The sequence below is a fragment of the Microcaecilia unicolor genome, chromosome 3 (genome assembly GCF_901765095.1).
Source record: "Microcaecilia unicolor chromosome 3, aMicUni1.1, whole genome shotgun sequence".
In the NCBI taxonomy this organism is placed as follows: Eukaryota; Metazoa; Chordata; class Amphibia; order Gymnophiona; family Siphonopidae; genus Microcaecilia; species Microcaecilia unicolor.
This window is the reverse complement of record NC_044033.1, coordinates 27144060-27161846: the sequence shown is the minus strand read 5'-3', so window position 1 is coordinate 27161846 and position 17787 is coordinate 27144060. Positions and strand designations below refer to the sequence as shown.

General features: G+C 41.4%; 1 protein-coding gene across 1 annotated transcript in view; it reads left to right on the top strand.

Annotated features, from left to right (window-relative positions):
* The window catches only part of THADA (THADA armadillo repeat containing), a 649870-nt gene that overhangs the window by 141588 nt on the left and 490495 nt on the right, over positions 1-17787 (top strand). Inside the window, 1 exon segment of the mRNA XM_030195792.1 lies at positions 9306-9415. Coding sequence (XP_030051652.1) covers positions 9306-9415 — 110 coding nt within the window.

Below are 17787 nucleotides of genomic sequence, written 5' to 3'. Positions count from 1 at the left end.
TACCACCATCCTCTGCCACCTGTCGGTCAACCAGTTTCCTATCCAGCTCACCACTTTTGGTCCTAAGTTCAGCTCTCTCAGCTTATTCATGAGTCTGCTTTGGGAGACCGTGTCAAAGGCTTTGCTGAAATCCAAGTATATTACATCTAGCGCACGTCCTTCTTCCAGTTCTTTGGTCACCCAGTCAAAGAAGTCAATAAGATTCATTTGGCAGGATTTTCCTTTGGTAAAACCATGTTGCCTTGGATCCTTTAACTCGTTGGCTTCTAGAAAGTTAACTACCCTTTCTTTCAGCAGCGACTCCATTATTTTTCCTACCACCGACGTGAGACCGGTCTGTAGTTTCCCACTTCTTCCCTGTCTCCACTTTTGTGAAGAGGTACCACTTCCACTTGTCTCCAGTCCCGCAGATCTCTCCCGTCTCTAAAGATCTATTAAATAAATGTTTAAGAGGACCCGCCAGGACTTCTCTGAGCTCCCTCAGTACAGTGAGATGTATCCCATCCAGCCCCATAGCTTTGTCCACTTTCCGATTCTCAATCTGTTTATAAATTCTTTCTTCTGTAAATGATGCAATATCTACTCGGATATCCTTCTAAACAAGATTCCCAGATATTCCCTTGGCAGTCAACCACAGTCCTTCTCCAGGATTTTCCTCTGTGAACAACGAAGAGAAGTAATTAATTACCACGTTCACTTTATCCTCATCATTCTCCACATAGCCATTCTCATTATCTTTCAGTCTTGCAGTTACATTCCTATCTTTTCTCCACTATATCTGAAAAAGGTCTTATCACCTCTCTTTACATCTTTAGCCATTTTTTCTTCTGCTTGTGCTTTTGCTAGCTGTATTTCCCTCTTCACTTCTTTGAGTTTAATCCAATAATCTTTTCCGTGATCCTCTCGTTGCGTTCTTCTGCATTTCTTGAACAAAGCCTCTTTTGCTCTTATTTTTTCAGCTACTTGTTTGGAGAACCATATAGGCTTCCAGTTTCTCTTGTTTTTGTTTACTTTCCTTACGTAAAGATCAGTTGCCATATTTATAGCAGCCTTTAGCTTGGACCACTGATTTTCCACTTCTCCTATTCCTTCCCATGCTAACAGCTCCTTCTTCGGGTATTCCCCCATTTTATCAAAATCAGTACGTCTGAAATACAGTACTGAGTTTCTGCACTCCACCTTTGCCCTTATATCAAATCATGTGGAGGTGTATTTTCAAAGCACTTAGACTTACAAAGTTCCATAGTAACCTGTGGAACCTTGTAAGTCTAAGTGCTTTGAAAATGAGCCTGATTGTGTGATGGTCATTATTACATAGGTGGGTACCCACCCTGATATTGGAAACACTTCCTCCATTCGTGAGCACTAGATCCAGCGTCAACCCTTCCCTCGTGGGTTCCGTCACCATTTATCTGAGCAGGGCACTTTGGCAGGCGTCCACAGTCTCCCTACTTCTTTCCGATTCTGCTGACGGGACGTTCCAATCCACAACCCCTTTTCATACCAATCTTTTTGGGTATCTTCTATCAGATCCTTGTCTAGCTTCTCCGTTTGTGCTGGAGATCTGTATATAACCCCTGTGTGGATACAGGTTCCATCTTCTCTTTCCAGGACGATCCATAAAGCTTCTTCCTTACCCCAGGTTCCCCGCATTTCAGCCACTCTGATATTGTCTCTCAAATACAGCGCTACTCCTCCACCTCTTCGGCCCTCTCTATCCTTCCTAAAAAGATTATAGCCCGGTATGGTCACATCCCATTCATAAGAATCATTTAGCCACGTCTCTATAATAGCAGCAATATCCAAGTATTTTTCAAACATCAGGGCTTGCAAGTCTTGAACATTTTTACTTAGACTCCGAGCATTTGTGCTCATTGCTTTCCATATGCTAAGTGAGCTTTGGTGGTTTTCTATATTTAGATGATTTTTCCTTCTGCCATCATGTTTATTCTGGGGGTGACTTTCTGAATTCCCTTGTTTCCTTTTGTCACTCCCACCCTCTAGTTTAAATATCTATAATAAGCCTGTTATTTTTCCACGTATTACCCCATGCTCCTATGTATCTAAAACCTTCTTCTTTACACCAAGACTCGAGCCACTCAGCTTGGAGAAGAGACGGCTGAGGGGAGATATGATAGAAGTGTATAAAATAATGAGTGGAATGGATCGGGTGGATGTGAAGCGACTGTTCACGCTATCCAAAAATACTAGGACTAGAGGGCATGAGTTGAAGCTACAGTGTGGTAAATTTAAAACGAATCGGAGAAAATTTTTCTTCACCCAACGTGTAATTAGACTCTGGAATTCGTTGCCGGAGAACGTGGTACGGGCGGTTAGCTTGACGGAGTTTAAAAAGGGGTTAGATAGATTCCTAAAGGACAAGTCCATAGACCGCTATTAAATGGACTTGGAAAAATTCCGCATTTTTAGGTATAACTTGTCTGGAATGTTTTTACGTTTGGGGAGCGTGCCAGGTGCCCTTGACCTGGATTGGCCACTGTCGGTGACAGGATGCTGGGCTAGATGGACCTTTGGTCTTTCCCTGTATGGCACTACTTATGTACTTATGTACACTTATTGAATTCCGCTGTTTTGCATAGTCTTTCCTCTCCCTTCCCCCATGTAGGAATGACTTCAGAAAAAGCTGCAGTCCCTCCCCAAGCTTTTGGAATGCTCTCTGTGCTGTAAACTTGTTATTGTTGGCCAGGTCATTTGTCCCCAGGTGAATTACAACATCAGTATTTGAAGCCTTGCTCTCTTCTCGGATCATGTTGAGTATTTGGTCGATACATTTGGTAGCTGATCCTGGAAGGCATTTCACTAGGTTGGAACCCTTGAACTGTCTTCTAAGTTAATGCACATTGAGTTAAGAATGGAGGTGGACTACTAATGCCTTTTCCATTCCTTCTTTTTCTTTTTTTATATCTCATTAATTGCCAGTTTTCTGCCCCTCCATATTTGTGGACTGACTGGGCAAAGGGTTTGCTTTTTGTTTATAGTTAGTTTAAAAACTAGATTTCATTCTTAGGGCCCTATTTACAAAGTAGCGCTAAGGGCGCGTTAGCGTTTTTAGCGTGCGCTAAACGCTAAGTTGTCCATAGGAACATATGGGTGACTAGCGTTTAGCGCACACTAAAAATGCTAGTGTGGCTTAGTAAACAGGGCCCTTAATTATATACACCACTATTCTCATTTTTCTTATTTTATGAGGTGTTATTCCTTGTACTCTTAATTGATAATTGCATAAATTAAAAAAAAATCACAGGCACCATGCTTGTTTTTGTTAGCTATAGGTGGTATAGCTAACATTACAGTGAATTACAGTGAATTATAGAAATCTTTACTGATACTTGCTATTTTATCTGTTTTCCTCTGTAAATAAACCATTATCCTTTTATATACTCCTGATCACTAAATAAAGAGGGAGTTTTGAGCTTTTGAGACCAGTAATTAGATGTAATATAGTAGATGACAGCAGATAAAGACCTGTAACATAGTAGATGACGGCAGAAAAAGACCTGCATGGTCCATCCAGTCTGCCCAACAAGATAAACTCATATGTGCTACTTTTTGTGTATACCTTACCTTGATTTGTATCTGTCATTTTCAGGGCACAGACCGTATAAGTCTGCCCAGCACTATCCCTGCCTCCCAAACACCGGCTCTGGCACAGACCGTATAAGTCTGCCCAGCACTATCCCCGCCTCCCAACCACCAGCCCCGCCTCTGCCACCCAATCTCGCCTAAGCTTCTGAGGATCCATTCCCTTGGAACAGGATTCCTTTATGTTTATCCCATGCATGTTTGAATTCCGTTACCGTTTTCCTCTCCACCACCTCCCGTGGGAGAGCATTCCAAGCATCCACCACTCTCTCTGTGAAAAAATACTTCCTGACATTTTTCTTGAGTCTGCCCCCCTTCAATCTCATATCATGCCCTCTAGTTCTACTGCCTTCCCATCTCCAGAAAAGGTTCGTTTGCGGATTAATACCTTTCAGATATTTGAACGTCTGTATCATATCACCCCTGTTTCTCTTTTCCTCCAGGGTTTACATGTTCAGGTCCGCAAGTCTCTTCTCATACGTCTTGTAACGCAAATCCCATACCATTCTCATAGCTTTTCTTTGCACCACTTCAATTCTTTTCATATCCTTAGCAAGATACGGCCTCCAGAACTGAACACAATATTCCAGGTGGGGCCTCACCAACGACTTATACAGGGGCATTAAAACCTCTTTTCTTCTGCTGGTCACTCCCCTCTCTATACAACCTAGCAACCTTCTACTTACGGCCACCGCCTTGTCACACTGTTTCGTCGCCTTCAGATCCTCAGATACTATCACCCCAAGATCCCTCTCCCCGTCGGTACCTATCAGACTCTCACCGCCTAACACATACGTCGCCCGAGGATTTCTGTTCCCTAAGTGCATCACTTTGCATTTCTTTGCATTGAATTTTAATTGCCAAACCTTAGACCATTTTTCTAGCTTCCACAGATCCTTTTTCATGTTTTCCACTCCTTCCCGGGTGTCCACTCTGTTACAAATCTTAGTATCATCCGCAAATAGGCAAACTTTACCTTTTAACCCTTCAGCAATGCCACTCACAAATATACCGTCCATCTAGTCTGCCAAACAAGATGAAATAAAGAACCAAGATTATTAGATGATAAAGATTTTGTAGGTCGGTGGAATGAGATTATTAGAGGGTGCTCATTGGATCTAATTTATTTATTTGGTCGCCTTGACTACTGCAACCTACTCCTTACTGGCCTCCCACTTAGCCATCTATCCCCCCTTCAATCTGTTCAGAACTCTGCTGCATGTCTTATATTCCGCCTGAACCGATATACTCATATCACCCCTCTTGTCAGGTCACTTCACTGGCTTCCAATCAGATACCGCATACAGTTCAAGATTCTCCTTCTTACTTACAAATACACTCAGTCTGCAGCCCCTCATTACCTCTCTACCCTCATTTCCCCTTACGTTCCCGCCCGTAACCTCCGCTCACAGGACAAATCCCTCCTCTCAGAACCCTTCTCCACCACCGCCAACTCCAGGCTCCACTCATTTTGCCTCACCTCACCCTATGCTTGGAATCAACTTCCTGAGCCCTTACGCCAAGCCCCCTCCCTACCCATCTTCAAATTCTTGCTCAAAGCCCACCTCTTCAATGTTGCTTTCGGCACCTAACCTTTATACCTTTCAGGAAATCTAGACTGCCCCTATTTGACTGACTGTACATTTGTCCTTTAGATTGTAAGCTCCTTTGAGCAGGGACTGTCCTTTTATGTTAAATTTTACAGCGCTGCGTAACCCTAGTAGCACTTTAGAAATGTCAAGTAGTTGTATCCCACATTTTCCCAGCTTATGTGGGCTCAATGTGGCTAACAAAGTTACTAGGAAATTACATAATACAACAGGTGCTGTTGATAGTAGATATATTGCATTCAGAATTATCTATACAACCAGATGAATTAAAGCATAAGTTGGAATCTCTTATGGGATCATTAGGGAGTGCAGTCTATGAATCCCAATATCAACAGCATTTGATATTGATTGATAAACTACAAGCGAATGAGGCCGATTATACTAAAGGATTTGTTTATCTGTGGATGAATATTATTAAAAAATCCAGAAGATATCGGAAAATGAAGAAAGTAGGTTTTGTAAATATGTCCAGTGACTCCTCTGGCGATGATGCCAGAGAAGTTAACACTGTAACAAATGAAGAGAACCCGTCTAATTCCACAAGTGTGAGAGCTATATTGTCAGGGTATTTTTTACCAGTGGTTACCAATCCTCAGCAGGGAGCCCCAACAAAACTTCAGTCCAGATCAATCAGGAATTGACAGCAACAACAAGGCTAAAAAGAATAGTATATAATTTAGTGTATAATTGGCCTCATCTCGCTTGTACTTGGTTATCTTCTGTGCTTTTATCTCTTGTTTATATTTATCAATCAATATCAAATGCTGTTGATGTTGGGGTTCATAGATTGCACTCCCTAATGATCCCTTAAGGGATTCCAATTTATGTTTGAAAACATTCATCTTGTTGTATAGATAATTCTGAATGCAATTTATCTGCTGTCAATAGCATTAGATCCAACGAGCACCTTGTAATAGCCTCATTCCACCATTCTACAAAATTGTTATCATCTAAAAATGTCAGTTCTTTATTCCATCTCAGTCTTCTAGGAACACGTTGTACATGACAGTATCCAATTAACGTTTTAATATGAAATTCCGTTCTTATGACCAATTTATGTAATCTTAAAACATCCAGTCATTCTGTGGTCGAATTCTCTTCTGCTGATGTAAGCAGTCTTTCTCCACTCATTAATTGTTGAATACTTTCTGCCGGGACCCGACTTTGAGTCCCACCCGGTAGCCATAATCAACTCAAATATTGAACAAAGCACTACTAAATCTCTGAGGTGCAAAGTAAAATCTGGCTTCTAAATGGTAATAAAATATTACTAAATCAAGAAACCAGTAATATTCTATCTCAAAATACAAAACATAATTTAAATTTTTATATATATATAAAAAATAAAGTGCTCAGACCAAGTGCATTATGTGCTATAGGATCCATCTCCTCTATAATACACTTCTCCAACCATCATCGCATTGAGTCCCACCCTGCCTGCCTTATTGCTAGAGTCGGTTGTAAATCAGTCACAAATTTCAAATTATCAAATGGTGAAATAGTTTAATAAATTCTCGATTTATCTGCAGAGCAGGTACTTCCAACTGTTGTCACTCAATGTTCAAGAGAGAAGGATCGAAAATCAAACGCTTGTGCTTGCAATCCCAATGTATCTCCTTATTCAACTTGTAATGCCTCTTTGTTTGGAGATCCCTTCTCATGGTTTGTACTCCCTCCGGGGTATTCTCTCTATTGGCTATCTTCATGCCATTCACAAAAAGGCAAACATTTCCTTCTAACCTTTCAGCAAGATGAATCAGCCCCAGCACTGACCTCAGGTAATCCACTACTCACCTTCCTTTCTTTCGCATGGATTCTATTCACCACCACCCTCTGTCTTTCCTCCTCTAGATGTCTTTCCTCTAGCTTAGTGCTGTCATCTACATACCTGTCAGCCGAAAATGAATCTGCGACTGAAACTTGCTGCTCGGGTTTCAACTGAAACAGGTCACTACTGCACCATATCAGTGCTATAGCTCGATCTGGCCCCTCCCTGGGCCTACCTTATAATCACTGGTGGTCTAATGGCTTAGTCAGGGCAGGAACAATCCTCATTTCCTCCTGCCCATGCCATTTCTGCTGTCAGTAGGTTTGCAGTAGCCATTTTGAGAATAGGTCTGGCATGGGAAAAATCCACAATTCCAGGAATAACATGTATAGAATGTTTGTATGTTGGGAAGCTCGCCAGGTGCCCTTGGCCTGGATTGGTCGCTGTCGTGGACAGGATGCTGGGCTCGATGGACCCTTGGTCTTTTCCCAGTATGGTATTATGTACTTATGGGTAGGAGCAATTCCCAATCTTAGCAGCTGCGACCTGTAGCAGCAGTCTTGTGAGACTGCAACTGGAGGTCACAGCAGTTGTTTTGACAGCGGAGACAGCATAAGTAGGAGTGACTGGGGATCACTCCTACTCTGACTACGCCACTATACCACAAGCGATTGTAAGGTAGACCCGGGTGGCCAATGGGTGAGTCTGGGGGGAGGAAGGAGTAGGGGAGATCATTGTTCAGGTAGGAGGGAGGACGCAGAGCCTGTTTGGGGTGGGCGGGGGGGGGGCAGTGCATTATGGGAACACAGCGCAGAGTTTTGGTTTCAGCCGAAAACACACTGGCATTTTCAGCTGAAACTGAAACAAGGCCAAATACTGATTTTGGGCTGGTTTCAACACTGAACCCAAAATTCAGACAGCTTCTACTGTTTGTCCACGTTGTGTCAACTGGTCCACTCTCCTGCATATAAACAGTAGTTCAATATGGATGAAACATTTCTCAAGTAATTAAAACATGGGCCAGGTGAGTGTAGTGTTCTGTATTTATAGACTGTTTCCTCATTATGAGCATCTCAACATATATTAGACAAACGAGTTATATCAAATCTGTAAGAAGGATCCATATTTTTACCAAATATTACCTTGTTTTTTGATTTGTTACCATTACTGAAATTGTCGGAGAATAATAGAATTGAAACAGGCTGTATGGTTCGTACAGGATTAGTTTGTATTCCATTTTGAAAGACTAGCTAAAACACAGGCTAAACATGTCACAGTTTAAATTTGTTCTCCTTGAAGTACATTATTTATTGTCATCTTGGTTTTCCAGTTTTGCTCTGCTAACTACAGGAAATCAAGTTCAAATGGACAGTTAGCTGAATTTGTTCCAATGATATAAATAGCAGTGATGTCTTAGGTACTAGAGACAGGCCAGAAAATCGTGATCCAAAAGCCGCCTGTGGTGTAGGGATTTTTCATCAGCTGCAAATGAAACACAACCCAAGACTGGAGAGAAACAGTTCAGTAAAGCGGCTGCCATATTCATTTGGTGGTTTGAAGTGTGGTAGTCTGGCGCATCTTTGTCATTGTTTAATAGTGACATAAGACATCCATGGTATACTTTCTTTTTTTCTTTTAACCTTGAACTAGCTTTAATGGGTACATAGTCCCTTTCTTGCACATAGCTTATTAAACATATTGGCTTCCACTAATAGGTTCTGATTTTCAGAGTCTTTCCATTGTGCAAAGAAGAAGCTCTTTTGGTTTCAGCTGTTGTGCCTTTTCTTTAATCTACTAGTAAAAGAGGCCCGTTTCTGAGCAAATGAAACGGGCGCTAGCAAGGTTTTCGTCGCCAACACCCCCCCCCCCCCCCCGGCCAACCCCTTCGTTGTTCTGCCATTGCTCTGCCCCCGACATCATGACGTTTGAGGCGAGGGCGGGGCCCAGAGCGATTTTCCGCCTCCCTGCCTCCCTCCCTGCCAACCCCTTCGTTGTTTTGCCATAGCTCCGCCCTCGAGGGCGGGGGCCCGGAGCAATTTTGGTGGCTTCACCACCACGAACCTTCAAACCTTTTTGAAGGAAGTCAGGGCTTGGCTTCACTGACGTCAGTGTCCTCAGAACGTTGAGGGTGAGTTTTATTATAGTAGATGTTTTGCTTTTTAGGAGGTGACTGAAGTACTTTTTAAGTAGAAGGTGAAAAGTCACATGTAAACCAGGAAAATCAGTTATTGAGAGGCAAAGACAAAATATTCAGTCCCCTTGTATGCTTGTATACAAATATTTGTGGCCATGAAGTAAATTAATTCTGTCTTCTTTCTCTATAGGTTAAAGAAATAGGAGAATATTTTAAGCATCACCTCTTGCAGTCCAGACACAGAGGCGCTTTTGAATTGGCATATGTTGGCTTTGTAAAATTCACAGAAATGTTAATCAGGTAAGGAAAGAAATGACCTGTTTTTTTTTTTTTTTTTTTTGGTTTGCAGGTTTATGCCATTAATCTGTAAGGGTTTTATGAGTACGGGCTACAAGTAAGATTTTTTTGCTTATGTTGATAATGCATTTGAATTAACCAGAAAAAGCTTCAAAACAGAGGGAAGTGGAGTGAGGAGGAATCTTCTCAGTCAGTGTTTAATTGATCCAAGTGGGACAAATCCTGGCTGTTTATCTTTATTTACTCAGGAGCTTAGCCTAGAATGGGTGGCAGAGCTGGTAGTTGGGAGGCGGGGCTAGTGCTGGGCAGACTTATACAGTCTGTGCTGGGGCTGGTGGTTGGGAGGCGGGACTAGTGCTGGGCAGACTTATACGGTCTGTGCCAGAGCTGGTGGTGGAAGGCGGGACTGGTAGTTGGGAGGCGGGGATAGTGCTGGGCAGACTTATAGGGTCTGTGCCAGAGCTGGTGGTTGGGAGGCGGGGTTGGTGGTTGGGAGGCGGGGCTAGTGCTGGGCAGACTTATATGGTCTGTGCACTGAAGAGGACTGTACAAATAAAAAAGTAGCACATATGAATTTATCTTCTTGGGCAGACTGGATGGACCGTGCAGGTCTTTTTCTGCCGTCATCTACTATGTTTACTATGTATGTTTATTTAACTGTACATTTACCAATTAAGAAGGGGAGTAGTTATTAAGGTGCAGTAATAATTGATTCTTTACCATACTTTAGTTAAGTGTGGGAGTCACTAACCTTTGGTATCTCAGTACCTCAGGTTACTTACTCTGGTGATACCTGAATAATGTAGCTTGCAATTAAACTTGAAAGCTGTATTATTTATCCTGCAGTGTGGAAACATGGAGGCTGCCACTACTTCTCCCCATTAATATAGCCGTGCACATCCTCAGCCCCCAATGACACATTTATGTAATGGGCCATGCCCTGCCCCCAGCCTCCACCTTGCTCTTCCCTGCTGACAGACTCTGTACCTCCCCACCCCTCCTATAGCCCCCCCCCCCCCCCAGGCCTATCTAATGCATTCCTGGTGGTCTATGGGATTCTGGGCAGGAAAGATCCCCAGTCACTCCTGCCCTTGCGAACGCCAGATTCAAAGTGGTGCCAGTGACTCCTAGTGGTATTCTCGTACTAGCACTAGGGGACAAGCTGATATAGCAACGTGTATGATAGCTTGAACACTAGAATCACAAGAGTACCACTAGGGGTTGCCAACACAATTTTTATGTTTCAACAATTTTTATTGATGAAGCAACATTTGCAATACAACTTTTAAATTCAACTGAAACCACACTGAGAAACATATCAATTTCACAGAAGAAAAAACATTCACTTGTATCATCAATATTTTTGTGTAACATCCCACCCCTCTCCCAACCAACAACAACTCTATGCCCACCTGCCATTAATGATCCTACTCCCCTCACCCACCCCCCACCACGCTAAGGAGATACCCGAACCCCCAATCAGTATTGAAAATGAATGGCCTACTCCTAACAGGAAGCCTAAAGCGAATTGACCACTAAACTCCTCCCTTTAGTAGACAAACTTTGGATATAGGGCCCCCAAATGTCCAGAAACTGCCTCCGCCACCTGGGGGAACTGCCCACTCCCCTCCTCTCAAATAACATGAACTCATGTAATCTGTTCCGCCAGTGCCAGAAACCTGGGGGGGACCCCGCCACCCATTGACTCATTATAAGCCGCTTACCAATCAAGCAGGCTTTCCGGATCAACTGGCGAGCCGAGCTACCCTGCAAAAAGAAAAGCTCATATTTGTCCAGCAAAATCCCCATCGGGGAGCACATGACTCTCGATCCCAAAAAGGTTTCCAAATAATGAACAATGGAGTCCCAAAAATACCGCACCTTGTAGCACCCCCACAAACAGTGGAAAAAGGACCCCGGAGCCCTCCCACATTTCCCACACAAAGGTGTAGATACCCCTCCCATCTTAAATATCTGAGCCTTTGTTAAGTAAGCCCTGTGCAGAACACGATACTGGCATTCTCTGAGTCCGGCATTACCCGTCAGGCTTGGAATTGTAGATGTCAGAACATTAAAGTCCAGTGTAAGATGCGGCCTCACCAAATCTGCCGCCCACCGCTGCTGAATTTGTTCTCGATCTTTAGGCACTAGATATCGCCCCAACGCCCTATGTAACCCAGAAATAGAAAGACGTTCCCCTTGTATCGAATGTAAAAACTGCCGCAGGAAATGACAGTGCCTAGAGCCCAAAGTCACCTTACCCAGCGAGTCAACATAATGCTTCAGCTGGGCATAAGCAAAGGTACCTCCCATGTCATAACCTAGCCCCAGTGCCCCTAAGTTCAACATTAGCCCCTGCCGATTCAACACATGTTCTAACCTAGTTATACCTTGCTGCGCCCATTTCCGGAAAACCACATTTTCCAAACCCGGCCGGAAAAGCAAGTTATCCTGAATAGGGAGAAGATCTGAGACCTATCTGTTCAAGCCAAACAACCTCATCAAATCTCTCCAGAGATGTCGCAGAGGGATCAATAATATGCTATTACGCAGCTCAACCGGAATCACCTTACTGGGAGCTTGTAAGAGAAAATGGAACTGACATGGCGCCAACACAATTTTTAAATCTGGCACTGGCAGGGCAGGAGTGACTATTTATTTATTTATTTTCCTGATAAAAATCCTCTAGTCCAGGTTTGCCATATGTAGACCTGGGGCTCATTAGGGAGGAGGAGGAGGTACAGGCTTTTGGTGGTGGTTGAGGGGTTGGGGTGGTGCTTTGCCAATATATTAATGTATCTTTGGGGGAAGGGGAGCATATGTGTTTTATGTACCAGCTCATTTAAGATAGTCCAGAACACTTTGAATTGTCTTAAGTGAGCTGGCACTTTTATTTCATGGTGCAATAATACTATTATTGTACCTGAAACACATATCAACAACTCATAAATATATTAATACCTTCAACACTATACTAGTAGTATTTAAGGAGGAAAATGATCTCAGTAGCGATGTAAGCCTTGAACATGCAGTGGCTTAACCCACCTTATAATGTTTCAATCATTGGTCTAAAAACCTCCACCCTACCAAAAGTTTATTTTATTTAATTAAAGCAACACTTTTTTTTTAATGCACACAATTTTTTCAGCTAAATATTTCAGCTTATTTTGAAACCATCTACGAAACCTTTTTTGAGCTGAATAGGGGCAGAAAAATAATCGGTAACTTATCTTTTAAGGCTCAACATAACCACCTGTTTCAAATATTTAGGCTTTATCAGGAGCAAGTTTCCTCCAGGCAGGAAAAATAACGCCAGCTTTGAATTGGCATTATTTTTCCTGGAATAAGGCAATTTGCGGTGTTCATTGTAAGCTGTGTTTTGATTTACATAATAATGAGATTTTTGCTTTCTTTGCATCTCATTATTATGTTTCCTGCGGTAAACTAACATGCATTACATTAGTATAACAAACAAACAGAAAAAGTAAACACTGGGCCTTCAGGAATGAGAAAAATGCAATCCTTTATTAATGATGAATACCCGACACGGGCCGTGTTTCGGCGTACAAACGCCTGCATCAGGGGTCAAAAAACTCTTCTAGGTCAGCTAGTTAGCTAGTAGATAAAGATGATTAACAGACAGGTTATGTTCCCTCCAGATACATCAAACCGCGAGTTGGCAGCCTAACCTCTCTGCATCCAGCATGTATTGAATTCACATAAGTCAACACTATCCAGGCTTTTGCTTCTGTGTATTCGCCCTTTTATTCTTCTTAAAGATGGCTTTCCTTGACTTCCACTGGAAGTAGCACCATGAGGGTTTTCGGAAGATGGAGTTACCCACAGCCTTCTCTTATGTGGCAGCAAAGAAGGCTGTGGGTAACTCCATCAAGTCAAGGAAAGCCATCTTTAAGAAGAATAAAAGGGCGAATACACAGAAGCAAAAGCCTGGATAGTGTTGACTTATGTGAATTCAATACATGCTGGATGCAGAGAGGTTAGGCTGCCAACTCGCGGTTTGATGTATCTGGAGGGAACATAACCTGTCTGTTAATCATCTTTATCTACTAGCTAACTAGCTGACCTAGAAGAGTTTTTTTGACCCCTGATGCAGGCGTTTGTACGCCGAAACATGGCCCGTGTCGGGTATTCATCATTAATAAAGGATTGCATTTTTCTCATTCCTGAAGGCCCAGTGTTTACTTTTTCTGTTTGTTTGGTTGCTTTTGTATGCTGTTTTCCCTCTGTTTTGTGACTCCTTACATTAGTATAATGCATGTTATTGCCTTTATTTTATTTATTGATTTATGCATTCTTGTATCCCACTATTATCCAAAAACAAGTTTCAGTTCGAAGTGGCTTACAGTTTACAGTTAGGCAAAGTTACAGCAGTGTATTTTAGTTACAAAGTGGTGTGGGACATCAGTTCCATCTTTTAAATTTAACTATAGAATTTTTTGAAAAGGTAGGTTTTCAGTTCTTTTCTGAATTGAAGATAATCAATAATGGTTCTTGCAGCCTTGGGTATTGAGTTCCACCATTTGGATCCCAGATAACTAAATCCAGCCGTGTGTATGGTTTTGTAAGTTATGTTTTTGCAGTTGGGTAAATGAAGAGGAAAGTAGCTTCTGGTTTCTGGGCTTGCATTTCTTGAGGACAGGTCAGTCAGATCTAGCATATAGTCAGGAGCCATTCCAAATATTATTTTGAAAATGAGGATGGTGGTTTCAAAAAACAGTCTTGCCTTGATTGGAAGCCAGTTTAGCATTTCAAGCAGTGGTGTTGCTCGTTTGTATTCTGACTTTTTAAATATCTGTCTTGCTGCCGTGTTTTGTATCAATTTTAGTGTGTTCTTTTTACATCCTATATATGCTGCGTTACAATAATCTAGTTGTGACAATATCATCGATTGCACTATTAGCTAGAATGATTGTCTAGGAAAATAGTCTCTAATCCTTCTCAGTTGGCATAATGTTCTGAAGCTTTTTGCTGTGACTGCTGATACTTGACTGTCCATAGATAGATGTTTATCAAATATAATTCCCAGTATTTTTAGTTGTGCACTCACCATTATTCTAATAGTATTCAAGAAACCATAGTGCTCCTAGAGAATTTTTTTTTTTTTTTTGCAGGTTCATAGTCTGCAAATCTGCTATTCTCTCTCTTTTGAGCAGGGACTGTCTTTCTTCATGTTCAATTGTAAAGCGCTGCGTACGACTGGTAGCGCTATAGAAGTGATTTATAGTAGTAGTACTGTAATAAGTATGTTCACTAATCGGTTTTAATTGTGCTACTGTGATGGGGATGATTCTGAAGGGGAAATGTATTGGCTGGGGTGTTATGTGAAGTTTTTGGAAATAAATTTGAAAATAAATTAAAAGTTAAAATAATTCTTTCCAAGCAAGGTTTTTATGACCAGTGATGAACACCACGCCCCCAGTTAAAGCCGCCGAAAACTGAAAGTAAGCGGTCGGGCGTTTTGAGGTCTTTTCCTTGCTTTTTAGAAATATTTTGTTAAAATCAAACATCATATTTCCATATAAATTCTATTGGATTCCTCTTTATATGTTTGGTGAACTTGTATCTTGGAGTTCTGTATGGTTATCCTCCTATTGTTTACTTAAGATTTTTACTATACACATATCATTCAGTGGTGTGATAGAAAATAAAATAAGTCTTGACTTGCTAAAAGACAGTGGACAATATAGTGTTAGGCGGGAAATATTTACTGAGAATAAGTAATGTGCACATATATAGAGGAGTGGCTGGATATGTAGAGGTTGTGAATCTCCTGTCCCTACCTGCAAGTTTTGTGATTCACCTCTTCATTGAAAGACCTCTGTTTTACAGAACAAGCCATTTACATATTACATAACTGTTGCCTTTGAAATCATATCCTAGTAAGATTAATTCATCCTTTCAGTTTGGCACCTCTAGAATAAAGATCACCACCTTGGTTGTGGCACGTTACAGCCTGTGGTTTGTTAAAGCAAATAGCATTTTTGCATTGCAAACCTCCATCATTATTCTCAACTTTTGAGGCCACCTGCCTCTTGCAACAGTAATCTTTCTGCCAGATGATGAGGAGATCTTGGTGCCAGCTAGAAGGGAGTAGGCTGCTCAGTTTCAAAGTAAACAGCCTGCAACACTCCTTGCTTTTTCGGCAACTGAGCTTTGTTTTTACAAAAAAAAAATATGGGCCTTCATTGATTGAATGACAACATGAAATTAACGTTCAGCAGCATTACAGTGCAGTTTGTTTTTTTGGGGTTTGAACTTCAGGAGTTCATTTCCAGTGTACTTTTCCTTGTTCTACAAATCCTTTAAAAAGCTTTCAAATTAATTTAAATGTAATTTATTAGAGACGTTTATATTCCGCTTAACCCAAAGTGACAGGCAGATCACAGATACAAACCCCTAACAGTACGTCTCATAATATCATCAAATGCTTACATCAAATATATTCATCCATGAATACAAAGTCTCAAATCTCAACTATAAATAAAATTTACATATTCTTCTTCAATATAAAATTGTGTAAAATACTTTTGAAACAACTATGTCTTCAGTGAGCAGCGAAAGCACATATAATCTGATATTGCTCTGATGCTAAGAGGTAGAGGTGCTCATTTTCAAAGCACATAGACTACAAAGAGGTGTATTTTCAAAACACTTAGACTTATAAAGTTACGTGGAGAGGCATTTTCGATATGATGTCCAAGTCTGACTTTGGACATTTTGCACAAAACATCCAAAATCTGAACAGGAAAAAAGGTCATTTTTGAAAAAGAAAAACGTCTGTATTTTTTTTTTCTGAAAATACTACTACTACTACTTATCATTTCTGTAGCGTTACTAGAGGTACGCAGCGCTGTACACTTGAATATGAAGAGACAGTCCCTGCTTGACAGAGCTTACAATCTAATTAGGACAGACAAACAGGACAAATAAGGGATAAGGACAAAGGGTAGCAAGATTCCAGAATCCCAAAGAGTAGCAAGAATCTGGAATCCCAAAGAATAGCAAGATTCCAGAATCCCAAACACTACTACTACTTATCATTTCTAAAGCGCTACTAGACATACGCAGCGCTGTACACTTGAACATGAAGAGACAGTCCCTGCTCGACAGAGCTTACAATCTAATTAGGAAAGACAAACAGGACAAACAAGAGATAAGGGAATATTAAAGAGAGGATGATAAAATAAGGGTTCTGAACAAGTGAACAAGGGTTAGCAGTTAAAAGCAGCATCAAAAAGGTGGGCTTTTAGCTTAGATTTGAAGACGGTCAAAAATACTGTTTTGAACAAGGTTTTGTGCTTTGGATGTTTTGTTATTTTGGTCCATTTTTGAAAAAACCCCAAACCAAAACGAGTAAGTGCAAAATGTAGAAAATCAAGCCATTGAGATGTAGGAGGAGCCAGCATTTTTAGCATACTGGTTCCCCAGACATCCCAGCAGAGCAATGCGACACTCTAGGGGACACGTCTGTGCACTTCATAAAAAATGCTCCCAGGTGTACATCTCACTTTTCCTCCCTTATCTTTTCCCCTGAGCCCTCCAAAACCCTCTGTCCCCCACTGTACACCACTACAATAGCCCTTATGGGTGAAGGGGGCACCTATTTGTGGGTACAGTAGGGTTTTGATGACTTTGGGAGAGGTCACAGTTTCCACCACAAGTGTGACAGGTAGAGGGAGATAGGGACCCGTGTCCCCTACTCCACAGTGCACTGCACTAACCACTACACTACTCCAGGGAACTTCATGCTGCTCTAATTGACCTGACTGTAACATCTGAGGCTGTCATAGAGGCTGGTAAGTCATATTTTTGTTCACATTTTCAGGGGGTTGGTGGGGTCATCCCTGATTCCTTCTAGTGGTCATTTAGGGTACATTTTTGTGCCTTATTCGTTATAAAAACAGGTCTAACTGAAAACATCTTAGTTTTAGTTTTATTTTGTTCCATTATGGCTGAAAAACTTAGGAAGCCCAAATCCCTCCCTTATCATACCCCGATATGCCCCCTTGAGATTTGGATGCACTGCAGACGAACAGTATAGAAAAATGTCTAAAAAAAAAAAAAAAAAGGTTTCGAAAATACTGATTTGGACGGTTTGTGAGAAAAATGTCCAAATGCTGCTTTATGCCACTTTTTAGATGTTTTTCTCTTTCAAAAATGAGCCCCATAGTAACCTATGGAACTTTGTAAGTCTAAGTGCTTTGAAAATGAACCTCAAGAGAGTTTCACATTTCTGAAACCTTCCCTATAACTATCATATTGAAAGTTTTCTTCTTCAGTCCACATACAATCCATGAAGGAACTACCAATTTAATCTTTTGAGAAGACCTTAAAGGTCTTTTTCTTTGATAAAA